This window comes from Nycticebus coucang, chromosome 3 (genome assembly GCF_027406575.1).
Source record: "Nycticebus coucang isolate mNycCou1 chromosome 3, mNycCou1.pri, whole genome shotgun sequence".
Lineage (NCBI taxonomy): Eukaryota > Metazoa > Chordata > Mammalia > Primates > Lorisidae > Nycticebus > Nycticebus coucang.
This window is the reverse complement of record NC_069782.1, coordinates 99129615-99156206: the sequence shown is the minus strand read 5'-3', so window position 1 is coordinate 99156206 and position 26592 is coordinate 99129615. Positions and strand designations below refer to the sequence as shown.

The window sequence follows — 26592 nt, the reverse complement described above, 5'->3', positions numbered from 1 at the left end:
AGGGTGCTGGCCCCATATATCGAGGGTGGCAGGTTCAAGCCCCGCCCCGGCTGAACTGCAACCAAAAAATAGCTGGGCGTTGTGGCGGGCGCCTGTAGTTCCAGCTACTAGGGAGGCTGAGGCAAGAGAATCGCTTAAGCCCAGGAGTTGGAGGTTGCTGTGAGCTGTGTGAGGCCATGGCACTCTACCGAGGGCCATAAAGTGAGACTCTGTCTCTACAAGAAAAAAAAAAAAAAAAAAAGCTGGGCGTTGGGGTGGGTGCCTATAGTTCAAGCTACTTGGGAGGCTGAGCCAAGAGAATCACTTAAGCCCAAAAGTTTGCAAGAGTTTGAGGTTGCTGGCTTGGCGCCTTTGGCTCAAGCGACTAAGACGTCAGCCACATACACCAGAGCTAGCGGGTTCGAATGCAGCCCGGGCCCGCCAAACAACGACAGCTGCAACCAAAAGATAGCCGGGCATTGTGGCAGGCACCTCCCACTTGGGAGGCGGAGGCAGGAGAATTGCTTGAGCCCAAGAGTTGGAGGTTGCTATTAGCCATGATGCCACGGCACTCTACCCAAGGCAACAGCTTGAGGCTGTCTCAAAAAATATATATATATATTTTTGAGGTTGCTGTGAGCTATGATGCCACAGCACTCTACCAAGGGCTACACAGTGAGACTCTGTTTCAAAAAAAAAAAAAAAAAGACAGGGTCTCACTCTGGTTCAGGTTGGTCTTGAACTCCTAAACTCAAGGATTCTTCCCACCTCAGTCTCTCAAGTGCTAGAATGATGGGCATAAGCCACTGGACTCTGCCAAAGTAGCCTTTTTTTCTATTCCCACTGTACTGCTTGGGCTATGATTCAAGGAATTCTCCTGCCTAAGCCTCCTGAGTAGGTGGGAGTAAAGACATGCACCACTAAGCCCAGCTAATTTTTCTTTATCCTTTAGAAATGGGCTCTCGCGGGCGGTGCCTATGGCTCAAGGAGTAGGGCACGGGTCCCATATGCCGGAGGTGGCGGGTTCAAACCTAGCCCCGGCCAAAAACCAAAAAAAAAAAAAAAAAAGAAAGAAAGAAATGGGCTCTCAGGTGGCACCTGTGGCTCAAAGAGTAGGGCACCAGCCCCATATACCGGAGGTGATAGGTTCAAACCCCGCCCCAGCCGAAAAAAAGCAATAGGCTCTCATTAAATTGCTCAGCTAATCTCAAAAGCCCGACACCCAGCTATCCTCCCACCTTAACCTCCCAATGTTTCATATGATTCTTTTTTTTTTTTTGGTTTTTGGCCGGGGCTAGGTTTGAACCCGCCACCTCCAGCATATGGGACCAGCGCCCTACTCCTTGAGCCACAGGCGCTGCCCAACCTCCTAATGTTAAAATACAGCTGTGAGCCATCATATGCAGCCATAGGTCAAGTAGCTTTTTATCTTCCTTCTAAGATTGAGCAACTAAAGTTAAGAGATTTGTACCAGGCCACTGCTAATAATATTTAACAATTATTGAGAGTTCACTTTGTACCCGGTCCTATGCTAAAAGATTTAACTGCAAGCACAATTACAAAGCTTTTTACAATTTGATTAAATTATCACAACCACCCTGTAAGGTGGGTACATTTTTTTGGAGACAGTCTCTCCATGTCACCCTCAGTAGAGTGCCGTGGCATCATACCTCACAGCAACCTCCAACTCTTGGGCTCAAGCAATTCTCTTGCCTCAGTCTCCCAAGTAGCTGGGACTCCAGGCGCCTGCCATAACGCCCAGCTATTTTTTTGTTGCAGTTGTCATTGTCGTTTAGCTGGCCCAGACTGCGTTCGAACCCGTCAGCCGCAGTAACCAATGTGCTATAAGTGCCGAGCCAAGGTGGGTACGTTTTATTACTTTAAGGATGAGGAAATTGAGACACAGAAGTTAAGTAACTTCCCCAATGTATTTTTTCCTATCACTTGATCTGCAACTCCCATACAATTCTCAAAGTTACACACGTGTCCCAAAAATATGAACCAGCACTTAACCAAAAGAAGAGATATACATGACTAATAAACACATGAAAAGATGTCCAGCATAAATCAGGTGCCACTGCCTTATGTTCAGCATAAGCCAAGGGTTGAGCATAAGCCAGGAAGCCTGAGGTTGAAGGATCTCTTTTTTTTTTTTTTTTTTTTGTAGAGACAGAGTCTCACTTTATTGCCCTCGGTATAGTGCCGTGGCCTCACACAGCTCACAGCAACCTCCAACTCCTGGGCTTAAGCGATTCTCTTGCCTCAGCCTCCTGAGTAGCTGGGACTACAGGCGCCTGCCACAACGCCCGGCTATTTTTTGGTTGCAGTTCAGCCGAGGCCGGGTTTGAACCCGCCACCCTCGGTATATGGGGCTGGCGCCTTACCGACTGAGCCACAGGTGCCACCCCTGAAGGATCTCTTTAAACCAAAAGTTCAAAGTCAGCCGAGGCAGGCTCGGCACCTGTACCTCAGTAGCTAGGGCGCCAGCCACATACACCAGAGCTGGAGGATTCGAATCCAACGCAGGCCTGCCAAACAACAATAATAACTACAACCAAAAAATAGTGAGGCATTGTGGGGGGCACCTGTAGTTCCAGCTATTTGGGAGGCTAAGGCAAGAGAATCGCTTAAGCCCAGGAGTTGGAGGTTGCTGTGAACTATGACGCCACAGCACTCTACCAAGGGTGATAAAGTAAGACTCTGTCTCAAAAAAAAAAAAGAGATAATTTAGGATCATCAGTCTTCAGGAAAATGCAAATTAAAACCACTGTTAGATACCACTAAACATTTGTTAAAATGGAAAACACATATACACACACACAAATCCTGACAATGCAAAGTGCTGACAAGGCAGTAGGGATATAAATTATAAACAGACATTGGAAAATATTTTGGCAGTTTCACATGAACTTTAGGTATGACCCTCTAAGACCCAGCAGTCCCATTCTAGATATACAGCCAAGAAAAAATAAAACATTTACATACTCACAAAAAGATTTGTGTGCAAGTTTTCATAGTTTCTTTATCCAAAAGCCAAAAACCAGAAACAAATTTTTCATCAACAGGTGAAAACTGTGGTACATACAAACAATGGACTACTATTTCATTAATAAAAAGGAACACCATTTAAAAAAAAAAAAAAAAAAGGAACACTAGCTGGATGCAATGACTCACACCTGTAATTGCAGCACTGGTGGCCAAGGTGGGAGGACTGCTTGAGCACAGAAGTTCAATACTATCCTGAGCAAGAGGGAAACCTGTCTCTATTAAAAACAGAAAAAATTAGCCAGTCAAGGTGACATGTGCTTGTAGTCCCTGCTACTTGGGCAGCTGAGACGGGAGAATTGATTAAACCCAAGATTTTTAGCCGGGCGTTCTGGCGGGCGCCTGTAGTCCCAGCTACTTGGGAGGCTGAGGCAAGAGGATCGCTTAAGCCCAGGAGTTGGAGGTTGCTGTGAGCTGTGTGACGCCACGGCACTCTACCGAGGGCCATAAAGTGAGACTCTGTCTCTACAAAAAAAAAAAAAAAAAAAAAAAAAACCCAAGATTTAGTAAGGTATGATGTCGCCACTGCACTCTACTTGGGTCAATAGAGCAAGATTCTATCTCAAAAATAAAAAAGGAACACGTTACTGATATATACAACATGGATGAATCTTTTATCTTTCTTTTTTTTTTTTTTGTAGAGACAGAGTCTCACTTTATGGCCCTCGGTAGAGTGCCATGGCGTCACACAGCTCACAGCAACCTCCAACTCCTGGGCCTAAGCGATTCTCTTGCCTCAGCTTCCCAAGTAGCTGGGACTACAGGCACCCGCCACAACGCCTGGCTATTTCTTGGTTGCAGTTCAGCCGGGGCCGGGTTTGAACCCGCCACCCTCGGTCTTTGGGGCTGGCGCCTTACCGACTGAGCCACAGGCGCCGCCCAACATGGATGAATCTTAAATGCATTCCGCTAAGTGAAGGAAGCCAGACTCAAACAAAAGTCTACATACTGGGGTGCCCATAGCTCAGTGGTTAGGGCACCGGCCACATGCTCCAGGGCTGGTGGGTTCAAACCTGGCCCAGGGCTGCTATACAAAGGAAAAAAATAGCTGAACATTGTGGTGGGTGCCTGTAGTCGCAGCTACTGAGGAAGCTGAGGCAGGAGAATTGCTTGAGCCCAAGAGTTTGAGCTGTGAGCCATGGCACTCTACTGAGGATAACAAAATGGGACTCTGTCTCAATAAAAAAAAAAAAAAAAAAAACTCTACATACTGGCTGGGCGCAGTAGCTCCCACATGTAATCCTAGTACTCTGGGACACAGAGGCAGGTGGATTGCCTGAGCTCATGGTTTCAAGATAAGCCTGAGCAAGAGGGAGACCCAATTTTTAAAAAATACCCAGGCTTTGTGGAGAACACCTGTAGGCCCAGCTACTTGAGAAGCTGAGGCAACAGAACCCCTTAAACCCAAGAGTTTGAGGTTGCTGTGAGCTGTGACACTACAGCACTCTACCCAGGGCAATATAGTGAGTCTGTCTCAAAAAGAAAGAAAAGTCTACATACTATGTGAATGTATTTATATAACATTCTGGAGAAAGAGAGACTATAGAGACAGAAAAGAATGTGGTTTTCAGGGTGGCACCTGTGGCTCAGTGAGTAGGGCACTGGCCCCATATACCGAGGGTGTCAGGTTTGAACCCGTCCCCGGCCAAACTGCAACAAAAAAATAGCCGAGCATTGTGGCGGGCACCTGTAGCCCCAGCTACTCGGGAGGCTGAGGCAAGAGAATAGCCTAAGCCCAAGAGCTAGAGGTTGCTATGAGCTGTGACGCCAGGCATTTTAAAAAGGGCAACAAAGTGAGAGAGTCTCTAAAAAAAAACAAACGAATGTGGTTTTCAGGAGCTGAGGATGAGAGGAGGGAAAATGACTACAGTGAGAAGTGTAAATATTTGGGGGTGATAGATCTACTCTGTATCTTGACTGTGATGGTCATTACACAACATGTTTATCAAAATGCATTTAACTCTATATCTGAAAAAGATAAATATTACTGTATTATATACATCATATTTCAAGCTGGGCACTGTGACTCCTTCCTATAATTCCAGCACTCTGGGAGGCGAGATGGGAGGATTGCTTGAATACAGTTCAAGACCAGCCTGAACAAAAGTTAAGACCCTGTCTCTACAAAAACTAGAAAATTTAACTGAGGCTTGCCTGTAGTCCCATAGGAGGCAAAGCATGAGAATAACTAAAGCATGGGAGTTTGAGGTAACTAGTGAACTACGATGACACCACTACACTCTAGTCAAGGCAATACAAAAACAAAAAAAAAACATACTTCAATCAATCTGACTTTAAAAGACCAAAAAAAAAAACTATTTAAGTTTCTAAAAAAGATACATCTTAATCAAGATTCCTCTGTATATACTTGCTATCCCAAATTCCTCTTGCCAGTTCAATAGGTTTTGTTTTTTTTTTTTTTTTTTTTTTTGTAGAGACAGAGTTTCACTTTATGGCCCTTGGTAGAGTGCCATGGCATCATATAGCTCATAGCAACCTCCAACTCCTGGGCTTAAGCAATTCTCTTGCCTCAGCCTCCCGAGTAGCTGGGACTACAGGTGCCCGCCACAACGCCCGGCTATTTTTTGGTTGCAGTTCGGCCAGGGCCGGGTTTGAACCTGCCACCCTCGGTATATGGGGCCGGCGCCTTACTGACTGAGCCACAGGTGCCGCCCGCCAGTTCAATAGGTTTTGTGTGGCAAGATATAAAATACAAAAAGAAAAGGGCATATATACAAATCTTAACTATGCCACTTAATGAATTATTATAGAGTGGATATATCTTTTTTTTTTTTTTTTTGTAGAGACAGAGCCTCACTTTATGGCCCTTGGTAGAGTGCTGTGGCATCACACAGCTCACAGCAACCTCCAACTCCTGGGCTTAAGGCGATTCTCCTGCCTCAGCCTCCCGAGTAGCTGGGACTACAGGTGCCCGCCACAGCACCCGGCTATTTTTTTGTTGCAGTTTGGCCGGGGCTGGGTTTGAACCCGCCACCCTTGGCATATGGGGCCGGCGCCCTACTCACTGAGCCACAGGCGCCGCCCATAGAGTGGATATATCTATGTAAGGACCACCCAGATCAAGAAATGAAACAATAGGCTCGGTGCCTGTAGCTCTGTGGCTACAGCGCCAGCCATATACACTGGGGCTGGTGGGTTCGAACCCGGCCAGGGCCTGCCAAACAATGAAACTACAACAAAAAAATAGCCAGATGTTGTGGTGGGTGCCTGTAGTCCCAGCTACTTGGGAGGCTGAGGCAAGAGAATCACTTAAGCCCAAGAGTTTGAGGTTGCTGTGAGCTGTAATGCCATGGCATTCTACTGAGGGAGACATAGTGAGACTGTCTCAAACAACAATAAATTCCTGGAAATTCTTCTCCTCTACTTCCAAAAGTCACTATCTGTCCCTCCTTCTCAGGTAAAAACAACTATTCTTTTTTACTTCTAACAACTATGTTCAGTTTTGACTGTTTCTGAACTTTATACAAATGCAATCACACAGCATGCATTGTTTTGTGTCTAGCTGCTTCTTTCAATATTATGCTTATGTGGGGCTGGGAGATATTCAGTTTCAGTGTAGCACAGTACTTCATTTATGATTATACCATACAGTATATTAGCTGTATATTCTAGCAGTGACAAACATTTGGGATTCATTTGGTTTTTGGCTATTCAACGTACAGCAGAAATGAACAAAAATACATACACTGGCATATATCTAGTAGTGGAAATCCCAGATCACACAGTATGCAGATGTTTAGCTGTATAAATAAATAACTGCCCAATGAGTTCTCCTAAGCAGTTTTACCAGTTTACACTACCAGCAGCTGTATATCAGAGTCCCAGTTACTATCCTCACATACAAGTCATCAAGATGCTCACTGTTTAATCAACATCACAAAATGCAACACCTCCAAAACTGAATTCCTTTTTTTTTTTTTCTTTTTAGAGACAGAGTCGTACTTTGTCGCCCTCGGTAGAGTACCTGGTGTCACACCTCACAGCAACCTCCAGCTCTTGGGCTTAGGCAATTCTCTTGCCTCAGCTGCCCAAGTAGCTGGGACCACAGGTGCCCACCATAATACACAGTTATTTTTTTTGTTGTTGCTGCAATTTGGCTGGGACCGGGTTTGAACCCACCATCCTCGGTATATGGGGCCAGCACCCTACTCAATGAGCTACAGGAGCCACCCCAAAACTAAATTCTTGACATCTCCCCACAACCACAATGAAAAATGTTCCAACCACAGCCTTCCCCACTTCAGCCAATGACAGCTTACCCTTTCCATTGCTTAGGCCAAAATAAGTTTCCCTTGATTTTTCTTCCTCGCCTCTTTAATTTGTCAGAAAATCAGGAGTCTGATCCATGGCGTCACAGATCACAGCAACCTCCAGCTCTTGGGCTTAGGCGATTCTCTTGCCTCAACCTCCCGAGTAGCTGGGACTACAGGTGCCCGCCACAACACCCAGCTAAGTTGGTTCATTTTCTATTCCCTTACCTGGAATAACCTCCTCCCTTTGTCAACACCATTTCCTTCCAGTCATGTGGGTCTTGCTGCTATTCTTCAAATATACCAGGCCCTCTCAGCCTTTAAAGCTTTTTCCTCCACCTGAAATGGTCCTCCTTACACATTAACTTGCTAAAATCCTTCACCTTTCCAAGTCTTTACTCAAAGGTCATCCTGTCAAATAAGCCTCACCACAACCACTCTATTTAATATTGTGCACACTTAACATCTCCACTTCTTTGTCCAGCTCTTTTAACATCTTCCCTTTGATTTAATCATTTTCTAATATACTGTGTAACTTACTTTTTCATTTTATTTATTGTCTTCCCACAACTCTCTAACTAATGTAAACTGCAGGAGGAAAGAGATCTTTTGTTTTATTCGCTGATGTATACCAAACAAGTTGGAGGCACACAGCTGACAAATATTCCTTGTATGGTTTAATGAATGTCCCTTTCTATCAGCAGAAAAACAAAATAATTAAATTCTCCAGCGGCGCCAGTGGCCCAGTGGGTAGGCGCTGGCCCCATATACGGAGGGGGTTCAAACCCAGCCCCCGCCAAACTGCAACAAAAAAATAGCTGGTTGTTGTGGTGGGCACCTGTAGTCCCAGCTACTGGGGAGGCAGAGGCAAGAGAATGACTCTTAAGGCAGGAGTTGGAGGTTGCTGTGAGCTGTGGATGCCATAGCACTCTACCAAAGGTGACAAAGTGAAACTCTGTCTCAAAAAAATAATAATAAATAAATTAAATAATTAAATTCTCAATACCGCAGCAACCTACAGATATTGTCTTTCTACAAGTCCTCATGATGTGAATGTGTTTAAGTCCCAGCCTTAAATGATTAAGTGATGACAACCTAGGAAAGTAAATAAGAGTATAGAGATCAAGGGTGGTACCTGTGGCTCAGTGGGTAGGGCGCCAGCCCCACATACCCAGGGTGGGGGGTTCAAACCCGGCCCGGACCAATTGCAACAACAAAAAAAAAAATAGCCAGGAGTTGTGGCAGGCACCTGTAGTCTCAGCTACTTGGGAGGCTGAGGCAAGAGAATTGCCTAAGCCCAGGAGTTGGAGGTTGCTGTGAGATGTGTGACACAACAGCACTCTACCGAGGGCAATAAAGTGGGACTCTGCCTCTACAAAAAAAAAAAAAAAAAGAGTAGAGAAAAAAAGAGTAGAGCCACCTCTTCCTGGCTCCCGCCTAGCTCAAGCAGCTAAGGCGCCAGCCCCATACACCAGAGCTGGCAGGTTCAAATCCCGTCGGGGCTGGCCAAACAACAATGACAACTACAACCAACAAATAGCTGGGCGTTGTGGAGGCACCGGTAGTCCCAGCTACTTGGGAGGCTGAGGCAAAAGAATTGCTTAAGCCCAGGAGTTGGATGTGCTGTGAGCTGTGATGCCACAGCACTTTACCCAGGGCCACAGCTTGAGGCTCTGTCTAAAAAAAGGAAGAAAGAAAGAAACACCTCTTCCTGGGAAGGCAAAGGTAATTCCTAAGAGACAATGTGAACCTTTTGGCCCCACAGTCACACCAATAGGGCTTGTCAGGTAGTTGTGGACTATTTACCCGACTCACTGAAACCAGTTTTGGTTATAGACATCTTTGCACAATTTTCTAGTCATCTTTAAAAAGCAGACCTCCGATATTTGCTTTCCTTTAAGTAAACAGTAAAATCCAACTCTACACTCGATCACTCATGGTGTTTATAAAAGAAAGGCGGGCCCCGCATGTTTCCCTAAAACCCCGGGTTCTGTAAGAGATTACCTTCGTTTCCCTGCTATCCAACCCTGAAGAAGAGGTGGCTGGTTCAGCCCTTCCACCTCCCCAGCCTCTGCCCAAGAGCCAAAGACCCCACTGTGGCTGTCAGTAGTAAAGTAATTATTAGAAGGGGGTTATGGCAGGTCGGGGAGAACATCCGGCAGTGCATTAAAGCAGCCAGAGTCCAAGAGTGTCATCACAGCCACTTGCATACAACCTGCCCACTATCCTGTCCCCACCGCCACGAAAGCAGCCCGGTCCTCTTAGCAGACACCTACCTCCGGCCAGAAAGGAACGCAGCCAGTAGAAGTCTCGGCGGGTTGTGGACCCTCCGGCCCCTGCCGCCTGCGGCATAGTGGAAGAAGGGTCTGCCGCTGCCAGAGCCGCCGCCGCTGCCGCCGCTGCCATTAGGACCAGGGCCGCCTTGGAGAGTGAGAGACAAACTTACGAACCACCGGTAGGGATCATAGCCGGAGAATGCAGTAGGAAAGAGAGGCCGTCAGCCTCGCCGGCTGGGCCGAGTAACACCCGGCGCCACGGCGCTAGCTGATGGCGTAGCCAGGGGCGGGGCCTGTCACGGCCCGAAGGGGCCAGGGGCGGGGCCAAGGCGCCGAAGTTCGAGTCACCCAGGCTGTTAGCCTCCCCCTTACAGCCTCGACCCAAATTCCTGCTGCTGTAATGGCCGGCTTCTCTGCTCAGGCTTCTTCTGTTCAGCCAAAAAAAAGGAAGTGTTCCCAGCGAAAAGGTTCCATTAAAACCTTGAAAATCGGGCGGCGCCTGTGGCTCAGCCGGTAAGGCGCCGGCCCCATATGCCAAGGGTGGCGGGTTTGAACCCGGCCCTGGCCAAACTGCAACCAAAAAATAGCCGGGCGTTGTGGCGGGCGCCTGTAGTCCCAGCTGCTCGGGAGGCTGAGGCAAGAGAATCGCTTAAGCCCAGGAGTTGGAGGTTGCTGTGAGCTGTGTGAAGCCACGGCACTCTACCGAGGGCCATAAAGTGAGACTCTGTCTCTACAAAAAAAAAAAAAAAAAAAAAACCTTGAAAATCTCTCATACGTCCGCTGACCCGTATTGACCATTTCTTGACCATTGACCTGTAACCGCCCATAGGGCTGTCTTCTGACCCCACCCCCAAGATGCATCCTTTCCATAACCAATATCTGGCTCCTCACTCTTTCCAGGAATTTTGAAACTTGTTTCTATTTCCATCTAAAACAGCTCTGCCTTCTCAGAGCTTCTCAATAGACCTTGTTATTGCCCTCTAACCCCCCCGCTAAACTTCGACTCCACCCCTACCACTTCTGCCAAAAAACTAATGTTAAAGCAGGTTATTCTTCCTTTAGGGCCCTACAAATTACAAACTACTTCTGCCTATTAGGCCCTTTGTAATTTGTTTGTGTGTTCAGCTTAGTTCTTAAATTCCAGTCAGCACTACTTCCTACCAACCCCAGGTCTCTGCCCCACACTCCTAGGAACATCATCTCAGTTTCTTCTCCCTGGACCCAGCAGTACTCCAAGACTTTTTTTTTTTTTTTTTTTGAGAGCTTATTTTGTCAACCTCAGTAGAGCTGTGGCGTCATAGCTCGCAACAACCTCAAACTCTTGGGCTCGAGGGATTTTCTTGCCTCAGCCTCCGAAGTAGCAGGAACTACAGGCGCCCCCCACAACGCCTGGCTATTTTTTGTTGCAGTTGTCATTGTTTAGCAGGCCCTGGCTGGGTTGGAACCGCCTGCCTTGGTATGTGGCCGACGCCCTAACCACTGAGCTACGGCCACTGAACCAACAGGACGTTTCTTAAACTGATATAAGCCATTTACAATAAACCCACAGCCAATATCCTATTCAATAGAGTAAAACTGAAAACATTCGGGCGGCGCCTGTGGCTCAGTCGGTAAGGCGCCAGCCCCATATACCCAGGGTGGCGGGTTCAAACCCGGCCCCGGCTGAACTGCAAACCAAAAATAGCTGGGCGTTGTGGCGGGCGCCTGTAGTCCCAGCTACTCGGGAGGCTGAGGCAAGAGAATCCCTTAAGCCCAGGAGTTGGAGGTTGCTGTGAGCTGTGTGATGCCATAGCACTCTACCGAGGGCCATAGAGTGAGACTCTGTCTCTACAAAAAAAAAAAAAAAACTGAAAACATTCTCACTTAGAGCTGGAACCAGACAAGGGTGCCCTCTATGGACACTGCTATTCAGTATAGTGCTGAAAGTCCTAGTCAATGCAAGCAGGCAAGAGAACAGATTAAGGATGTTCAAATAGGACTAGAAGAGGTCAAAATCTTGCCATTTGAGGATGACATGATATTATACCTGGAAAACCCCAGGGACTCAACCACAAGGCCCCTAGATGTGATTAAGAAATACAGTAATTAGCCGGGTGTTGTGGCAGGCGCCTGTAGTCCCAGCTATTCTGGAGGCTGAGGCAGGAGAATCGCCTAAGCCCAGGAGTTGGAGGTTGCTGTGAGCTGTGTGAGGCCACGGCACTCTACTGAGGGCCATAAAGTGAGACTCTGTCTCTACAAAAAAAAAGAAATACAGTAATGCTGGCTGGGAGCTTGTGGCTCAAGCCGCTAAGGCACCAGCCACATACACCTGAGCTGGCAGGTTCAAATCCAGCCTGGGCCCGCCAAACAACAATGATGGCTGCAACCAAAAAGTAGCCGGCCATGGTGGCGGGTGCCTGTAGTCCCAGCTACTTGGGAGGCGGAGGCAGGAGAATCACTTGAACCCAAGAGTTGGAAGGTGCTGTGAGCTATGACGCCATAGCACTCTACCCACTGCGACAGCTTGAGGTTTTGTCTCAAAAAAAAAAAAGAAAAGAAAAAAAAGAAATACAGTAGGCGGCGCCTGTGGCTCAGTCGGTAAGGCGCCAGCCCCATATACCGAGGGTGGTGGGTTCAAACCCGGCCCCCGCTGAACTGCAACCAAAAAATAGCTGGGCGTGTGGTGGGCGCCTGTAGTCCCAGCTACTTGGGAGGCTGAGGCAAGAAAATCGCTTAAGCCCAGGAGTTGGAGGTTGCTGTGAGCTGTGTGATGCCATGGCACTCTACCGAGGGCCATAAAGTGAGACACTATCTCTCAAAAAAAAAAAAAAAAAATACAGTAATGCGTCAGGATACAAAATCAATGTCCGCAAATCAGTAGCCTTCATCTATGCCAATAGCAGTCAAGCTGAGAATCAAATCAAAGACATAATACCCTTCACAGGAGCTTCAAATAAAATGAAATAGAGCTCAGCACCTTAGCTCAGCAGCTAGGGCGCCAGCGACATACACTGGAGCTGGAGGGTTTGAACCCAGCCTGGGCCTGCCAAACAACAATGACAACTACAACCAAAAAGTAGCTGGGCATTGTGGTGGGCGTCTGTGGTCCCAGCTACTTGGGAGGCTAAGGCAAGAGAACTCGCCCAAGAGTTTGAGGTTGCTGTGAGCTGTGACACTACAGCACTCTACCGAGGGCAACATAGTGACACTCTGTCTCAAATAAATAAATAAATAAATAAATGAAATACATGGGAATATAGCAAAGAAAGGATGTGAAGAATCTCTAAAGAGAACCAGGAAACCCTGAGAAAAGAAATAGCAGATGTTAATAAATGCAAGAACACAGGCGGCGCCTGTGGCTCAGTGAATAGGGCGCCAGCCCCATATACCGAGGGTGGTGGGTTCAAACCCGGCCCCAGCCAAACTGCAACCAAAAAATAGCCAGGCATTGTGGCAGGCGCCTGTAGTCCCAGCTACTCGGGAGGCTGAGGCAAGAGAATCGCTTAAGCCCAGGAGTTGTAGATTGCTGTGAGCTGTGTGAGGCCACGGCACTCTACCGAGGACCATAAAGTGAGACTCTGTCTCGAGCGGCGCCTATGGCTCAGTCGGTAAGGAGCCGGCCCATATACCGAGGGTGGCGGGTTCAAACCCAGCCCCGGCTGAACTGCAACCAAAAAAAAAAAAAAATAGCCGGGCATTGTGGCGGGCGCCGGTAGTCCCAGCTACTTGGGAGGCTGAGGCAAGAGAATCACTTAAGCCCAGGAGTTGAAGGTTGCTGTGAGCTGTGTGATGCCATGGCACTCTACTGAGGGCTATAAAGTGAAACTCTGTCTCTACAAAAAAAAAAAAAAAAAAAAAAAAGACAATAAATGCAAGAACACACCAGGCTCATGGCTGGGAAAAATCAACATTGTTACAATGTCCATACTATCCAAATGGATCTACAGATTTAATGCAATCCTCATCAAAGCATCAATGTCATACTTTGAAGAACTTGAAAAACATAATACTTTGGTGGCACCTGTACTCAGTCGGCAGGGCACCGACCACATATACTCAGGGTAGCGGGTTCGAACCTAGCCCAGGCCTGTTAAGCAACAATCTCTACTGCAACCAAAAAATAGCAGGATGTCGTGGTGGGCACCTGTAGTCCCAGCTACTTGGAGGCTAAGGTAAGAGAATTGCCTAAGCCCAAGAGTTTAAGGTTACTGTGAGCTGTGATGCTACAGCACTCTACCCAGAGCTATAGCTTGAGATTCTGTTTCAAAAAAAAAAAAAAGAAGAAGCAAAAGAAAAGAAAAAATAGTACTTTATTTCATATAGAACCAGAAAAAAAAAAAACCCGAATAGCCAATGCAATTTTAAGGAAGAAAAACAAATCCAAAAGCCTCATGTTACCAAACTTCAGGTTATATTACAAGTCTATAGTGATCAAAACAGCATGGTACTGGCACAAAAATAGAGATATAGATCTATGGAATAGAATAGAGAACCTAGCGATGAACTCAGCCATGTATGTTTTGATCTTTTGATCAGATGTACCATCTGATCTTTTTTTTTTTTTAATAGAGACAGAGTCTCACTTTATGGCCCTGGGTAGAGTGCTGTGGCATCACACAGCTCACAGCAACCTCCAACTCCTTAAGGGATTAAGGGATTCTCTTGCCTCAGCCTCCCGAGTAGCTGGGACTACAGGCACCCACCACAACACCCGGTTATTTTTTGGTTGCAGTTCAGCCGGGGCCGGGTATGAACCCGCCACCCTTGGTATATGGGGCCAGCGCCTTACCGACTGAGCCACAGGCGCCGCCTGATCTTTTTTTTTCTTTTGAGACAGAGTCTGACTTTGTCACCCTTGGTATGCTGTAGCATCATAACTCACAGCAACTTCAAATTCTTGGGCTCAAGTGATTCTCTTGCCTTAGCCTCCCAAGTATCTGGAACTACAGGTATCTACCACAATGTCTGGTTATTTTTGGAGATGGGGTATTACTCTTGCTTAGGCTGATCTCGAACTCCTGAGCTCAAGCAATCCACCTGCCTCAGCCTCTCAGAGTACTAGGATTACAGGCATGAGCCACTGGGCCCGGTCTCACCATGTGATCTTTGATAAACCAAACAAAATCCCTATTTAATAAAGGGTGCTGAGAGAACTGGTTAGCCACATGACTGAAATTGAACTCGTCCCTCTCACCACTGAGAAAAATCAACTCTCGCTGAATAAAAGATTTAAATTTATCAAGAATGGAAAAACAAGCATCACATGTACTCAATACTAAATTGGAACTAGTTGATCAATACTTGTGTACATATATGGAAGTAAAACTCAAAGGAAATTAAGTAAGAGGTGCGGGGTGGACGGAGAGTAGGGTAAATTCACACCTAACTGGTGCAATGTACATATTCTGGGTGAAGGGCACCCTTATAACTTTTACTTAAAATGTACAAAAGCATATTATGTAACTAAAATGTGTATACCCCTGTAATATTCTAAAATAAAATATTTTTAAAATTAAAAAAAAAAAAAAAAAAGATTTAAATTTAAAACAGGAAACAATAAAAATCCCAGAACAGGCTGGTTGAGGTGGCTCATGCCTATAACCTAGCACTCAAGGAGCCTGAGGCAGGTGGATCACTTGAACTCAGGAGTTAAAGACCAGGCTGAGCAATATCCAGACCCCGTTTCTACTAAAAATAGAAAAACAGGCAAAAGGCTCAGAGCCCGTAGCACATACACTGAGGCTGGCAGGTTTGAACCCAGCCCAGGCCAGCTAAACGACAACTGCAAAACTGTCTAAATTCCCAGTGCCAATTTCTACCAGAAACAACAACAACAAAAATAGCTGGGGGTTGTGGCAGGCACCTCTACTACATGGGAGGCAGAGGCAAGAGAATCGCTTGAGCCCAAGAGTTTGAGGTTGCTCAAAAAAAAAAAAAAAAAATCCTAGAAGATGTGGGAAAACGCGACAGAATCAGCCTGGGAAAAGATATTGTAAAGAAGATTCCCTTAGCAACTGCAGCAACACCAAAATTAAATAAATGGGACATGATCAAGCTATGAAGCTTCTGCACTGCTAAGGGTACAACAACTTAAGCAAACAGAAAGCCCCCAGAATGGGAAAAGGTATTTGCATGTTTATGCATCTAAGGGCCCTTTATCACTTTCTTTTTTATTTTATTTTATTTTTTTTTTTTTGAGACAGAGTCTCCCTTTATCACCCTCAGTAGAGTGCCCTGGCATTCACAGCTCACAGCAGCCTCAAACTCCTGAGCTTAAGTGCTTGCCTCAGCCTCCCAAGTAGCTAGGACCACAGGCACCCACCAAAACACTGGGCTTTTTTTAGAGACAAGGTCTTGCTCTGACTCAGGCAGTCTCAAACTCATAGCTCAGGCTATCCACCTGCCTCCCAGAGTGCTAGGATTACAGGTGTGAGCCACCATTCCTGGCCCTCTTGTCACTTTCAACCTAGGCAAAGGTCATTCTTATTTCTTTCTTTCTTTTTCTTTTTTTTCAGAGACAGAGTCTCACTTTGTCACCCTAGGTAGAGTGCTGTGGTGTCACAGCTCACAGCAACCCCCAGCTCTTGGGTTTAGACAATTCTCTTGCCTCATTTCCTCAGCCTCCAGAGTAGCTGGGACCACAGGCACCCGCCACAACACCTGGCTATTTTTTGTTGCAGTTTGGCTGAGGCTGGGTTTGAATCCTTGGTATATGGGGCCAGTGCCACCCTCAGTATACAGGGCCAGTGCCCTACTCACTGAGCCACATGCACCACCTGCTCATTGTTATTTCTTATGACGAAAGTTGTTCTGAACGTTAATCCTCTCTTTCAGAAATTATCTTTTATATATTTGTTCTCAATATTTACTCCAACCTTCCCTGTTATACACATTGGTCTTTTGCTATGAATTTGCCTCTGCCACATTGAGTCACTAAATGAGTTATTAATGATGTGCTCAGATTTCAAATTCATTTTTCCTCTCAATTTTCAATTTCTACCAGAAACTACATATCCATTTATTTACATCACTGTTGATATTTTACATTGCTAATCTGAAGAATCACAAAGCTCCCTAGAGCAGAGTCGCATTGTGAATATAATTAATGCCACTGAATTATATACCTAAAAATGGTTAAAATGGTAAGTTGTATCTCATGTATATTTTATCACAATAAAAAGACAAAAAAAGGGCTCCCTATGATTTTTTTATGTAGCAACACAGAGAAGTAAGTTTCTATTTTCATATTATAAAACCAGCAAAACTGTCTAAATTCCCAGTGCCAATGTGCAATTTCCCCATCCTACTGACTATCCTGGTACACTTCTTTCCCTGCATTTCTATTCCCAATGAAATATATCTTACAGGTTCAATTTATCACTTTATGGCCTACAACTCTGAAACTCAATCTAGATCAAGGATGGAAAATTGATATACATTATATGGATAACTAAAAAACTACTGACTTCAACATTTGATTATCTCTTCTTCATTTCTCAGCTGATTACTCTTAACTTCCCCAACCTGCAGATGTTCTAGTGTCCCAGAGCTTAGTCTCTGGGTCTCTTCTGTAATTACACTTACTCTTAGGATCTCGTCTGACTCCATGATTTTAAATATCATCCAAGGGGCGGCGCCTGTGGCTCAGTCGGTAAGGTGCCGGCCCCATATACCAAGGGTGGCGGGTTCAAACCCAGCCCAGGCTGAACTGCAACCAAAAAACAGCGGGGTGTTGTGGCCGGCCCCTGTAGTCCCAGCTTCTCGGGAGGCTGAGGCAAGAGAATCACTTAAGCCCAGGAGTTAGAGGTTGGTGTGAGCTGTGTGATGCCATGGAACTCTATCGAGGGCCATAAAGTGAGACTCTGTCACTACAAAAAAAAAGAAAAAAAAAAAAATATCATCCATATACTGGCAGTGCCTGTGGCTCAGTGGATAGAGCACTGGCCACATACACCAAGGCTGATTGGTTCGAGCCCAGCCTGGGCCTGCTAAACAACAATGACAACTGCAAAAAAAAAGCTGGGCCTTGTGGCAGGACCTGTAGTCCTAGCTATTTGGGGAGGCTGAAGCAAGAGAAGCAAGAGAATCACCTAAGCCCAAGAGTTTGAGGTTGCTGTGAGCTGTGATGCCACAGCACTCTACTGGAGGTGACATAGTGAGACTCTGCCTCAAAATAAGTAAATAAATAAATATCCATATGCTGAGGACTCCCAATCCCAAACCCTTCTAACTTTATTCCCCAACTCCATTGAGTCATATCCCCAGCATGTCCATCTATATATCTAATTGGCATCTTTTTGTCATATCCAAAATTAAATTCCTGGTTTTCCATCCAAACATCCTCTTCCTATAGCCTTCTTTCTTTTCAGTAAATAGCAACTCCATCCTCAGTTTGTAAACCTTGAATAATTCCCTAATTATTCTCTCTGCTTTCTCTTGCTCCTGCTAACTATTCTCAAGATGGCAGCCAAAGTAATTCTTTAAAAGCTAAAACAGTCTCGGGACCTATCACTCAGCAGCTGGGGCACAAGACACATACATCAGAGCTGGCCGGGACAAACTCAGCCCGGGCCTGCCAAACAACAATGACAACTACAACCAAAAAATAGCCAGACGTTGTGGTGGGAGCCTGTAGTCCCAGCTACATGGGAGGTTGAGGCAAGAGAATCGCCGAAGCCCAAGAGTTAGAAGATGCTGTGAGCTGTGACACCATAGCACTCTACCCAGGGCAACATAGTGATACTCTGTCTTAAAAATAAATAAATAAGGGTGGCGCCTGTGGCTCAGTCGGTAAGGCACCAAACCCATATACCGAGGGTGGCAGGTTCAAACCCGGCCCTGGCTGAACTGCGACCAAAAAATAGCCAGGCGTTGTGGCGGGCGCCTGTAGTCCCAGCTACTTGGGAGGCTGAGGCAAGAGAATCACTTAAGCCCAGGAGTTGGAGGTTGCTGTGAGCTGTGTGATGCCATGGCACTCTACCGAGGGCATAAAGTGAGACTCTGTCTCTACAAAAAATAAATAAATAAATAAATAAAATAAAAGCTAAAACAAATCTTGTAATTCTTCATCCTCAAACCCTGTGATGGTTTGCCATTTCATGTAGAGAAAACTCGAATCCTCTCAATGGCCCATGGGATTCATACTGAATTTCTAACCTGAACTACCAGAAGTCCCTTCACTTGTACTAACCTTCTTGTTCTTCCTCATAAACACCAAGCATGCTCCCCTCAGGGCATCTGCACATGCTATTTCATCTGCTTGTACTGCCTTTTCCCCTAGGGATTCCATGTAATGTTCTCCTTCCCTCCCCTCCTGTAAGTCTTTTTTTTTTTTTTTTTTTTGAGACAGAGTCTCACTTTGTCCCACCCAGTAGAGTCCTGTGGTGTCATAGCTCACAGCAACCTCAAACTCTTGGGCTCAAGCAATTCGCCTGCCTCAGTCTCCCAAGTAGCTGGAACTACAGGCACCCATCACAATGCCCAGCTATTTTTTTGTTGCAGTTGTCATTGTTGTTTAGCAGGTCTGGGCTTGGTTCAAACCCACCGGCCCTGATACATGTGACCGGCGCCCTAACTACTGAACTACAGGCGCTGAGCCCCCTCCTTTAAGTCTTTACGTAAAGTTTTGCCTTCTGAGAAAGGCCTTCCCTAGCTGTAATACTTAAAATTACCATCCATTCAATACTCATCTCTACCACAGTTCACTATCTCTAGTCTCTGCCTGAATTTTATTTTTTTCATAGCACTTAACAGTTTATGTTTACTTTTTTCATAAAATGTTTTTTTGGTTTTTTTTTTTTGCCAGAGCTGGGTTTGAACCCACCACCTCTGGCATATGGGACCAGTGCCCTACTCCTTTGAGCCACAGACGCTGCCCCTTAAAATGTTGTTTTTTTTTTTTTTTTGTAGAGACAGAGTGTCACTTTATGGCCCTCGGTAGAGTGCTGTGGTCTCACACAGCTCACAGCAACCTCCAACTCCTGGGCTTAAGCGATTCTCTTGCCTCAGCCTCCCGAGTAGCTGGGACTACAGGCACCCGCCACAACACCTGGCTATTTTTTGGTTGCAGTTCAGCCGGGGCCGGGTTTGAACCCGTCACCCTCGGCATATGGGGCCGGTGCCTTCCCGACTGAGCCACAGGCGCTGCCCCCTTAAAATGTTTTTATTGTCAGCTTTCCCCTATCAGAATATAAGGTCCAGGCTGGTCCGAGTACAGTTTACAACTAATTGATCACAACCAGTTACAGATTCTTTTGTTCCTTCTCCACTCCCACAGCTTCATTTGACTAACCTTTAAAAAATAAAATAAAATAAGGGCGGCGCCTATGGCTCAGTCGGTAAAGTGCCGGCCCCATATACCGAGGGTGGCGGGTTCAAATCTGGCCCCGGCCAAACTGCAACCAAAAAATAGCCAGGCGTTGTGGCCGTCACCTGTAGTCCCAGCTACTCGGGAGGCTGAGGCAAGAAAATTGCTTAAGTCCAGGAGTTGGAGGTTGCTGTGAGCTGTGTGAGGCCACAGCACTCTACCGAGGGCCATAAAGTGAAACTCTGTCTCTACAAAAAAAAAATACTAATAAAATAAAATAAAAAGTAAGGTTTGGGTGGCACCTGTGGCTCAGAGAGTAGGGCGCCGGCCCCGTATACCAAGGGTGGTGGGTTCAAACTCAACCCTGGCCAAACTGCAACAAAAAATAGCCTGGCGTTGTGGCAGGCATCTGTAGTCCCAGCTACTTGGGAGGCTGAGGCAAGAGAATCGCCTGAGCCTAAGAGCTGGAGGTTGCTGTGAGTTGTGTGACACCAAGGCACTCTACCGTGGTGTCATACAGTGGGTGACAAAGGGAAACTCTGTCTCTAAAAGAAAGAAAGAAAGAAAGAAGGTCCATAAAGGTAAGGATAATTTGTTTTGTTCATCAAAAGTGTTATCTTGGCTGGGTATGGTGGCTTATACCTATAATCCTAGAACTCTGGGAGGTGGAGGTGGGAGAATGGCTTGAGCTCAGGAGTTGGAGACCAGCCTGAGCAAGAGTGAGCCCCTGTCTTTACTTAAAAAAAAATTTATATGACACTGAATAAATGATAGGTAATGATAAAACTACTTAAAGATCAGTCCTTTATACCTCTGTCTTTCACTTTCAGGATATTTAGCAACTAACAGCTAGAGGCTAAAGAAAAAAAGAAAAACCAATCCTGTCCCTCAAGGAATTTACTCATTAATGGAATGAATATGTACCTAATAATAAAATAAGGACAAGACAAACATAAAGTAAAACAATGGTGATGCAGATGAGAAAAAGACCATATTTGTAAATGATCATCAGGGAGGGAGCTAAGGTAATTGAACTATCCTTTGCCATGACTAAGCACAGACCCAGGCAAATACACATAAACTAAGGAAACACAACTTGTTCAAAGAAGAAAGAATAGTCCAATTTGCCTAGGTTAATTTCCTTGACCCTCCTCCTCATAACTCCAACATTTGTACAGTAGACCATTTACCAATAGCATCGGAGAATTAGGTCAAGGTTATGTCATGAAAAGTTTGAATGTGGCTAAAGAGTGTAAACCTAATTCAGTGGTTAATATGAAGTTGGTGAAAGCTATTAGAAAAATTAATCTGGGAGGGATAGATAGGGTGACTGATAAGACAGACACTGACAGATCTAACAGTAGGGAAACTAGTTAGGAAGGCTGTGTAACAATCAAGGCAAGAGGGCTGGTGGGTGCATGAAAACAAGGTGATCAGAAAGAAAGTGGAGGGCGGCGCCTGTGGCTCAAAGGGGTAGGGCACCAGTCCCATATGCCGGAGCTGGCGGGTTCAAGCCCAGCCCTGGCCGAAAAACCACAAAAAAAAAAAAAAAAAAAAAAGAAAGAAAGTGGAGGCTCGGTGCCCATAGCACAGTGGTTATGGCGCCAGCCACATACACCAAGACTGGCGGGTTTGAACCCGGCCCGTGCCAGCTAAATAACAATGACAACTGCAACAACAACAACAAATAGCCAGGCATTGTGGCAGGTGCCTGTAGTCCCAGTTATTTGGGAGGCTGAGGCAAGAGAATTGCTTGAACCTGAGTTTGAGATTGCTGTGAGCTGTGACGCCATAGCACCCTACTGAGGGTGACAAAGACTCTGTCTCAAAAAAAAGAAAAGAAAAGAGGAACTGGATAGACCAGTCAGGGTGGCTCAGGCCTGTGATTCTAGCACTCTGGGAGGCTGAGGCAGGTGGATTCTCTGAGCTTACAGGTTCAAGACCAGCCTGAGCCAGAGCGAGACCTCATCTGTAAAATTAACGGTGTATCATGGTGGGCACCTGTAGTCCCAGCTACTTGGGAGGTTGAGGCAAGAGAGTCTCTTGAGCCCAAGAGTTTGAGGTTTCTGTGACACCATGGCAATCTACCGAGGGCAACAAAATGAGACTCTGGGGCGGCGCCTGTGGCTCAAAGGAGTAGGGCACTGGCCCCATATGCCAGAGGTGGCAGGTTCAAACCCAGCCTGGGCCAAAAACTGCAAAAAAAAAAAAAAGATTTCCTGTTTTTAGTAGAAATGAGGTCTTGCTTTACTCAGGGTGGTCTCAAAAATTCCACCTGCCGGGCGGTGCCTGTGGCTCAGTGAGCAGGGCGTCAGACCCATATACCGAGGGTGGCGGGTTCAAATCCAGCCCCGGCCAAACTGCAACCAAAAAATAGCCAGGCATTGTGGTGGGTGCCTGTAGTCCCAGCTGCTCAGGAGGCTGAGGCAAGAGAATGGCGTAAGCCCAAGGGTTAGAGGTTGCTGTGAGCCGTGTGACGCCACGGCACCCTACCAGAGGGCAGTACAGTGAGACTCTGTCTCTACAAAAAAAAAAAAAAAAAAAAAACAACATTCCACCTGCCTCGGCCTCTCAGAGTGGTAGGATTAGAAGTGTGAGCCAACACACCTCATCTATGTGTGCTTTTTTTTTTTTTTTTTTTTTTTTGTAGAGACAGAGTCTCACTTTATGGCCCTCGATAGAGTGCCGTGGCGTCACACGGCTCACAGCAACCTCCAACTCCTGGGCTTAAGAGATTCTCTTGCCTCAGCCTCCCGAGTAGCTGGGACTACAGGCGCCCACCACAACGCCCGGCTATTTTTTGGTTGCAGTTTGGCCGGGGCCGGGTTTGAACCCACCACCCTCGGCATATGGGGCCGGCGCCTTACCGACTGAGCCACAGGCGCCGCCCTATGGGTGCTTTTTTGTGTGTGTGTGTGTGTGTGTTTTGGCCAGGGCTGGGTTTGAACCCGCCACCTCCAGCATATGGGACCGGTGCCCTACTCCTTGAGCCACGGGCACCACCCCTATGTGTGCTTTTTAATAAACCTTGTCTTGGACTTCAATGATCTTTTAGTCTTCTATTATGTAGCTTCAGACCACAGATCATTAACTTTTATGTATTTATATTTATCAGAAATAAGCATCATGGCTGGGCAAGGTGGCTCATACCAGTAATCCTAGCATTCTGGGAGGCTGAGGCCAGGGGATTGCTTGCACTCAGGAGTTAGAGACCAGCCTGAGCAATAGTGAGACTCCATCTATAATGAAAATAGAAAAATTAGCCTGGCGTTGTGGCAGGCACTTGTAGTCCCAGCTACTCAGGAGACTGAAGCAAAGGGATCTCTTGAAACCCAAGAGTTTAAGGTTGCTGTGACCTATGATGCCAAGGCACTCTACGCAAGGCCAAAGTAAGAGTCTACTTCAAAAAAAGAAAGGAAAAAAAAAAAGGCTGGAAGCCTTTCCAAAAAGAAAACAAAACAAAAATCCAATGACAACTCAATTCCCCTTCCAAACTCAAAATCATCCCAGACATGGCCAGTGGGAGGGGCACATCCTTTCTGATGGACTTTTATTTTATGAGTCTTACTTTGTCACCCTGAGTAGAGTGATATAACATCATAGCTCACAGCAACCTCAAACTCTTGGGCTTAAGCGATGTTCTTGCCTCAGCCTCCCATGTAGCTGGGACTATAGGCATCCACCACAACACCTGACTATTTTTAGAGGCGGGGTCTTGCTCTTACTCAGGCTGGTCTTGAACCTGTGAGCTCAGGCAATCCACCTGCCTGGGCCTCCCAAAGTCCTAGGATTACAAGTGTGAGCCATGCGCCCAGCCTCTGATGGACATTTTAGATGATTTCCAATTTTCCTGTTGTGAAGCATAGTGAAACTGTTGTATTGACACAGACACAATCCAACCTTCAGCACTTTTGCACTTGCTTTTTCCTAAGTATACAATATTCCTCCAGATTCCTCCTTTACCTCTTTTGGAGCTATTCAGTGAGATCTTCCTTGATTGGTGAATCTAAAATTGCAATTCTCCCAGAACTTCAGCCTCATTCTGTGCTCATTTTTCCTCCCTTGAACTTACCAGCTGACACACTATATATTCTGCTATTTATCTCATTTATTTGCTGTATCCACATCCCTCCCCCATGATAGAACGCCAGCTCCACAAGGGCTAAGGCTTCATTTTGCTTACTGCTGGTTTTCCCAGAGTTTAGAACTGTTCCTAGAACTAAGTATTCCACAATGAATGTATTTGGAATGAAGAAAATGATTGCTACCATGGACATCTTTTTACATTGTTGTATGATTTTCCTACTTCGATACATTTTAAAGTTAAGCAGTTCAATTAATTGACAAAAAGCTGATACTACTATTTCATGATAGTCTCTTTCCTTTTTTTTTTCATGAAAACCAAGTGGGTTTGGGTTTTTTTTTTTGTTATTAGATGAGTTTTGTTATGTTTCTTAGACTGGCCTCAAACTCCTGTTCTTAAGCAATCCTCCTGCTTCAGGCTCTGGAGTCACTGGTGGTACAGGCACCAGCCACTGCACTTAGCTGAAAATCAAGTTTTGTGTCAGACTCCACCAATATTCCTTTCTTTTTATCAAGATCTCAGAAGAATGTTTCTAACAAGATATTAACAATTAGGCTTTTTTTTTTGTTGTTGAGACAGAGTTTCACTTTATGGCCCTTGGTAGAGTGCCGTGGCATCATACAGCTCACAGCAACCTCCAACTCATGGGCTTAAGGGATTCTCTTGCCTCAGCCTCCCAAGTAGCTGGGACTACAGGCGCCCACCACAACGCCCAGCTATTTTTTGGTTGCAGTTCAGCCGGGGCTGGGTTTGAACCCGCCACCCTCGGTATATGGGGCCGGCGGCGCCTTACCGACTAGGCGCCGCCCTTTTTTTTTTGTAGAGACAGAGTCTCACTATACTGCCCTCGGGTAGAGTGCGGTGGCGTCACACGGCTCACAGCAACCTCTAACTCTTGGGCTTACGCGATTCTCTTGCCTCAGCCTCCAGAGCAGCTGGGACTACAGGCGCCGGCCACAACGCCCGGCTATTTTTTCGTTGCAGTGTGGCCGGGGCTGGGTTTGAACCCGCCACCCTAGGCATATGGGGCCGGCGCCCTACTCACTGAGCCACAGGCGCCGCCCCCAATTAGGCTTTTTGAAGCATTAACTGAGGAGAGTCAAATGTTGGCTGTAAGATTTATTTCAAATGTCATATTTCTGACTTCTTCAACTAGGGTACTTTCTCTCATTGTAGCATTAAAAACATTGTAACAGTTATCAGTTTGTTTTGCTTGCCAACCTGGAATCTGTGTTCCTTCTGAGGAGGAAAGTTGCATTCATCATTGTATGCATTGATCTTAGCTACCCTGTTTCCCCAAAAATAAGACAGTGTCTTATTTTAAGGTGTGCTCCCAAAGATGAGCTAGGTCTTATTTTCAGGGGACGCCTTATCTTCCTGTAAGTAGGTCTTATTTTCGGAGGATGTCTTATTGTGGCATGACAGCTCACAGCAACCTCCAGGTCTTTTGCTTAGATGATTCTCTTGCCTCAGCCTCCCCAGGAGCTGGGACTACAGGTGCCTGCCACAACGCCCGGCTATTTTTTTTGTTGCAGTTTGGCCAGGGCCTGGTTCGAACCCGCCACCCTCTGTATATGGGGCCGGCGCCTAGTCACTGAGCCACAGGTGCCACCCAAGACTGAATCTTTTCTTTTGAAGTTTGACCTGGAGGACTGATAGTTGCATGAACAGCATTTTTCTCCCCACCAGGACCCCATTCAAGTTCTAGATTCCCTTGTCTGTCTGAAGACTGACAAGGAAGGAGCAACAGCCATCCAACATTCAGGGAGAAATTGAATGTCCTAGTCGGTGTTAATCCTGGCATAATGCCACTGATTACTACTCCTAATGCTGAAAACTTCCCTCTTCTGGAGACTTCATTTCTTCATCCATCTATTGATACCATCACCAGGGCCAAATAACTAACAAAAATATCACGACGGCCTTTGCAGACATCAACAGCAGAGTCAAAAACGCAACCCTGGACTGGTTTCTCTTTATTGTAAGGGCGCTTTTCCATCGCTCTCGGGACCAGTATTGGTCAATGGTGTCATCTCTGACCTGGCACCCCTGCATGTATCTATAAACATGCAATTTAAAGATCCTAAAATCTTTTTTTTCTCAATTCTACAGTCCCCTCTGAAAAAAGGAAATGACAAAATCTTGACATCGCTCTACCACTCCAGTACTCTCCTTTGACCTCCAAAAAACAAAAAATAAATAAAAAATGTTGGGAGAGAGAAAGAAGGGAAGAAGAGGCGGGGTCGGGGAGGGGTCGACAGGGGAGTCCTGCTCCAGTTTAGGGAAATCCAGCTCGTGTTTTTCCTCTCACTCAGCCGTGCAGGGTCCAGCGAAGGCAGAGCCCCAGCTTCACTCCCTGAGGTCTGTCCTGGGGAGACACTGCTGGTCCGGGGGGCTGACCTGGCGAGGAGTGGCCGAGCAGTCCGCTCCGTCGCCGCTTTGTGCGCGCAACCGCTGGCCCCTCTACTCCCTGGTCTGCCCCCCCGGGACACCCCCTGCCCCGCCCAAGTCATGCAGCTCTACCTGCCTCACCACTGTGGACCTTTAGGAAGCAGCTGCCCAACCGGGGAGCTCGGGCCCTGATCGTGGCGGGAGCCGGTGGGTGTCCGCCCGGAACCCGCCTGCGCCCCTCGAGTCCCCAAGCTCCAAAGT

At 46.4% G+C, this 26592-nt stretch overlaps 1 protein-coding gene across 2 annotated transcripts in view; it reads right to left on the bottom strand.

The window, feature by feature from the left end:
* SLC25A16 (solute carrier family 25 member 16) overlaps positions 1 to 10271 on the bottom strand; it is a 69688-nt gene extending 59417 nt beyond the window's left edge. The window contains exons 1-2 of one of the 2 annotated variants that reach the window (XM_053586412.1): positions 9566 to 9707; positions 2969 to 2999 (exon numbers count right to left, since the gene is read on the bottom strand). Coding sequence is in view for 1 of the 2 variants with exons in the window: in XM_053586411.1 (XP_053442386.1) it covers positions 9572 to 9701 (130 nt within the window). In the remaining variant the exon portion in view is untranslated. Of the gene's footprint in view, positions 1 to 2968; positions 3000 to 9565 lie in introns of both variants that reach the window. The other variant, XM_053586411.1, reaches the window with a different exon arrangement.
* Positions 10272 to 26592: the final 16321 nt, after the last annotated feature.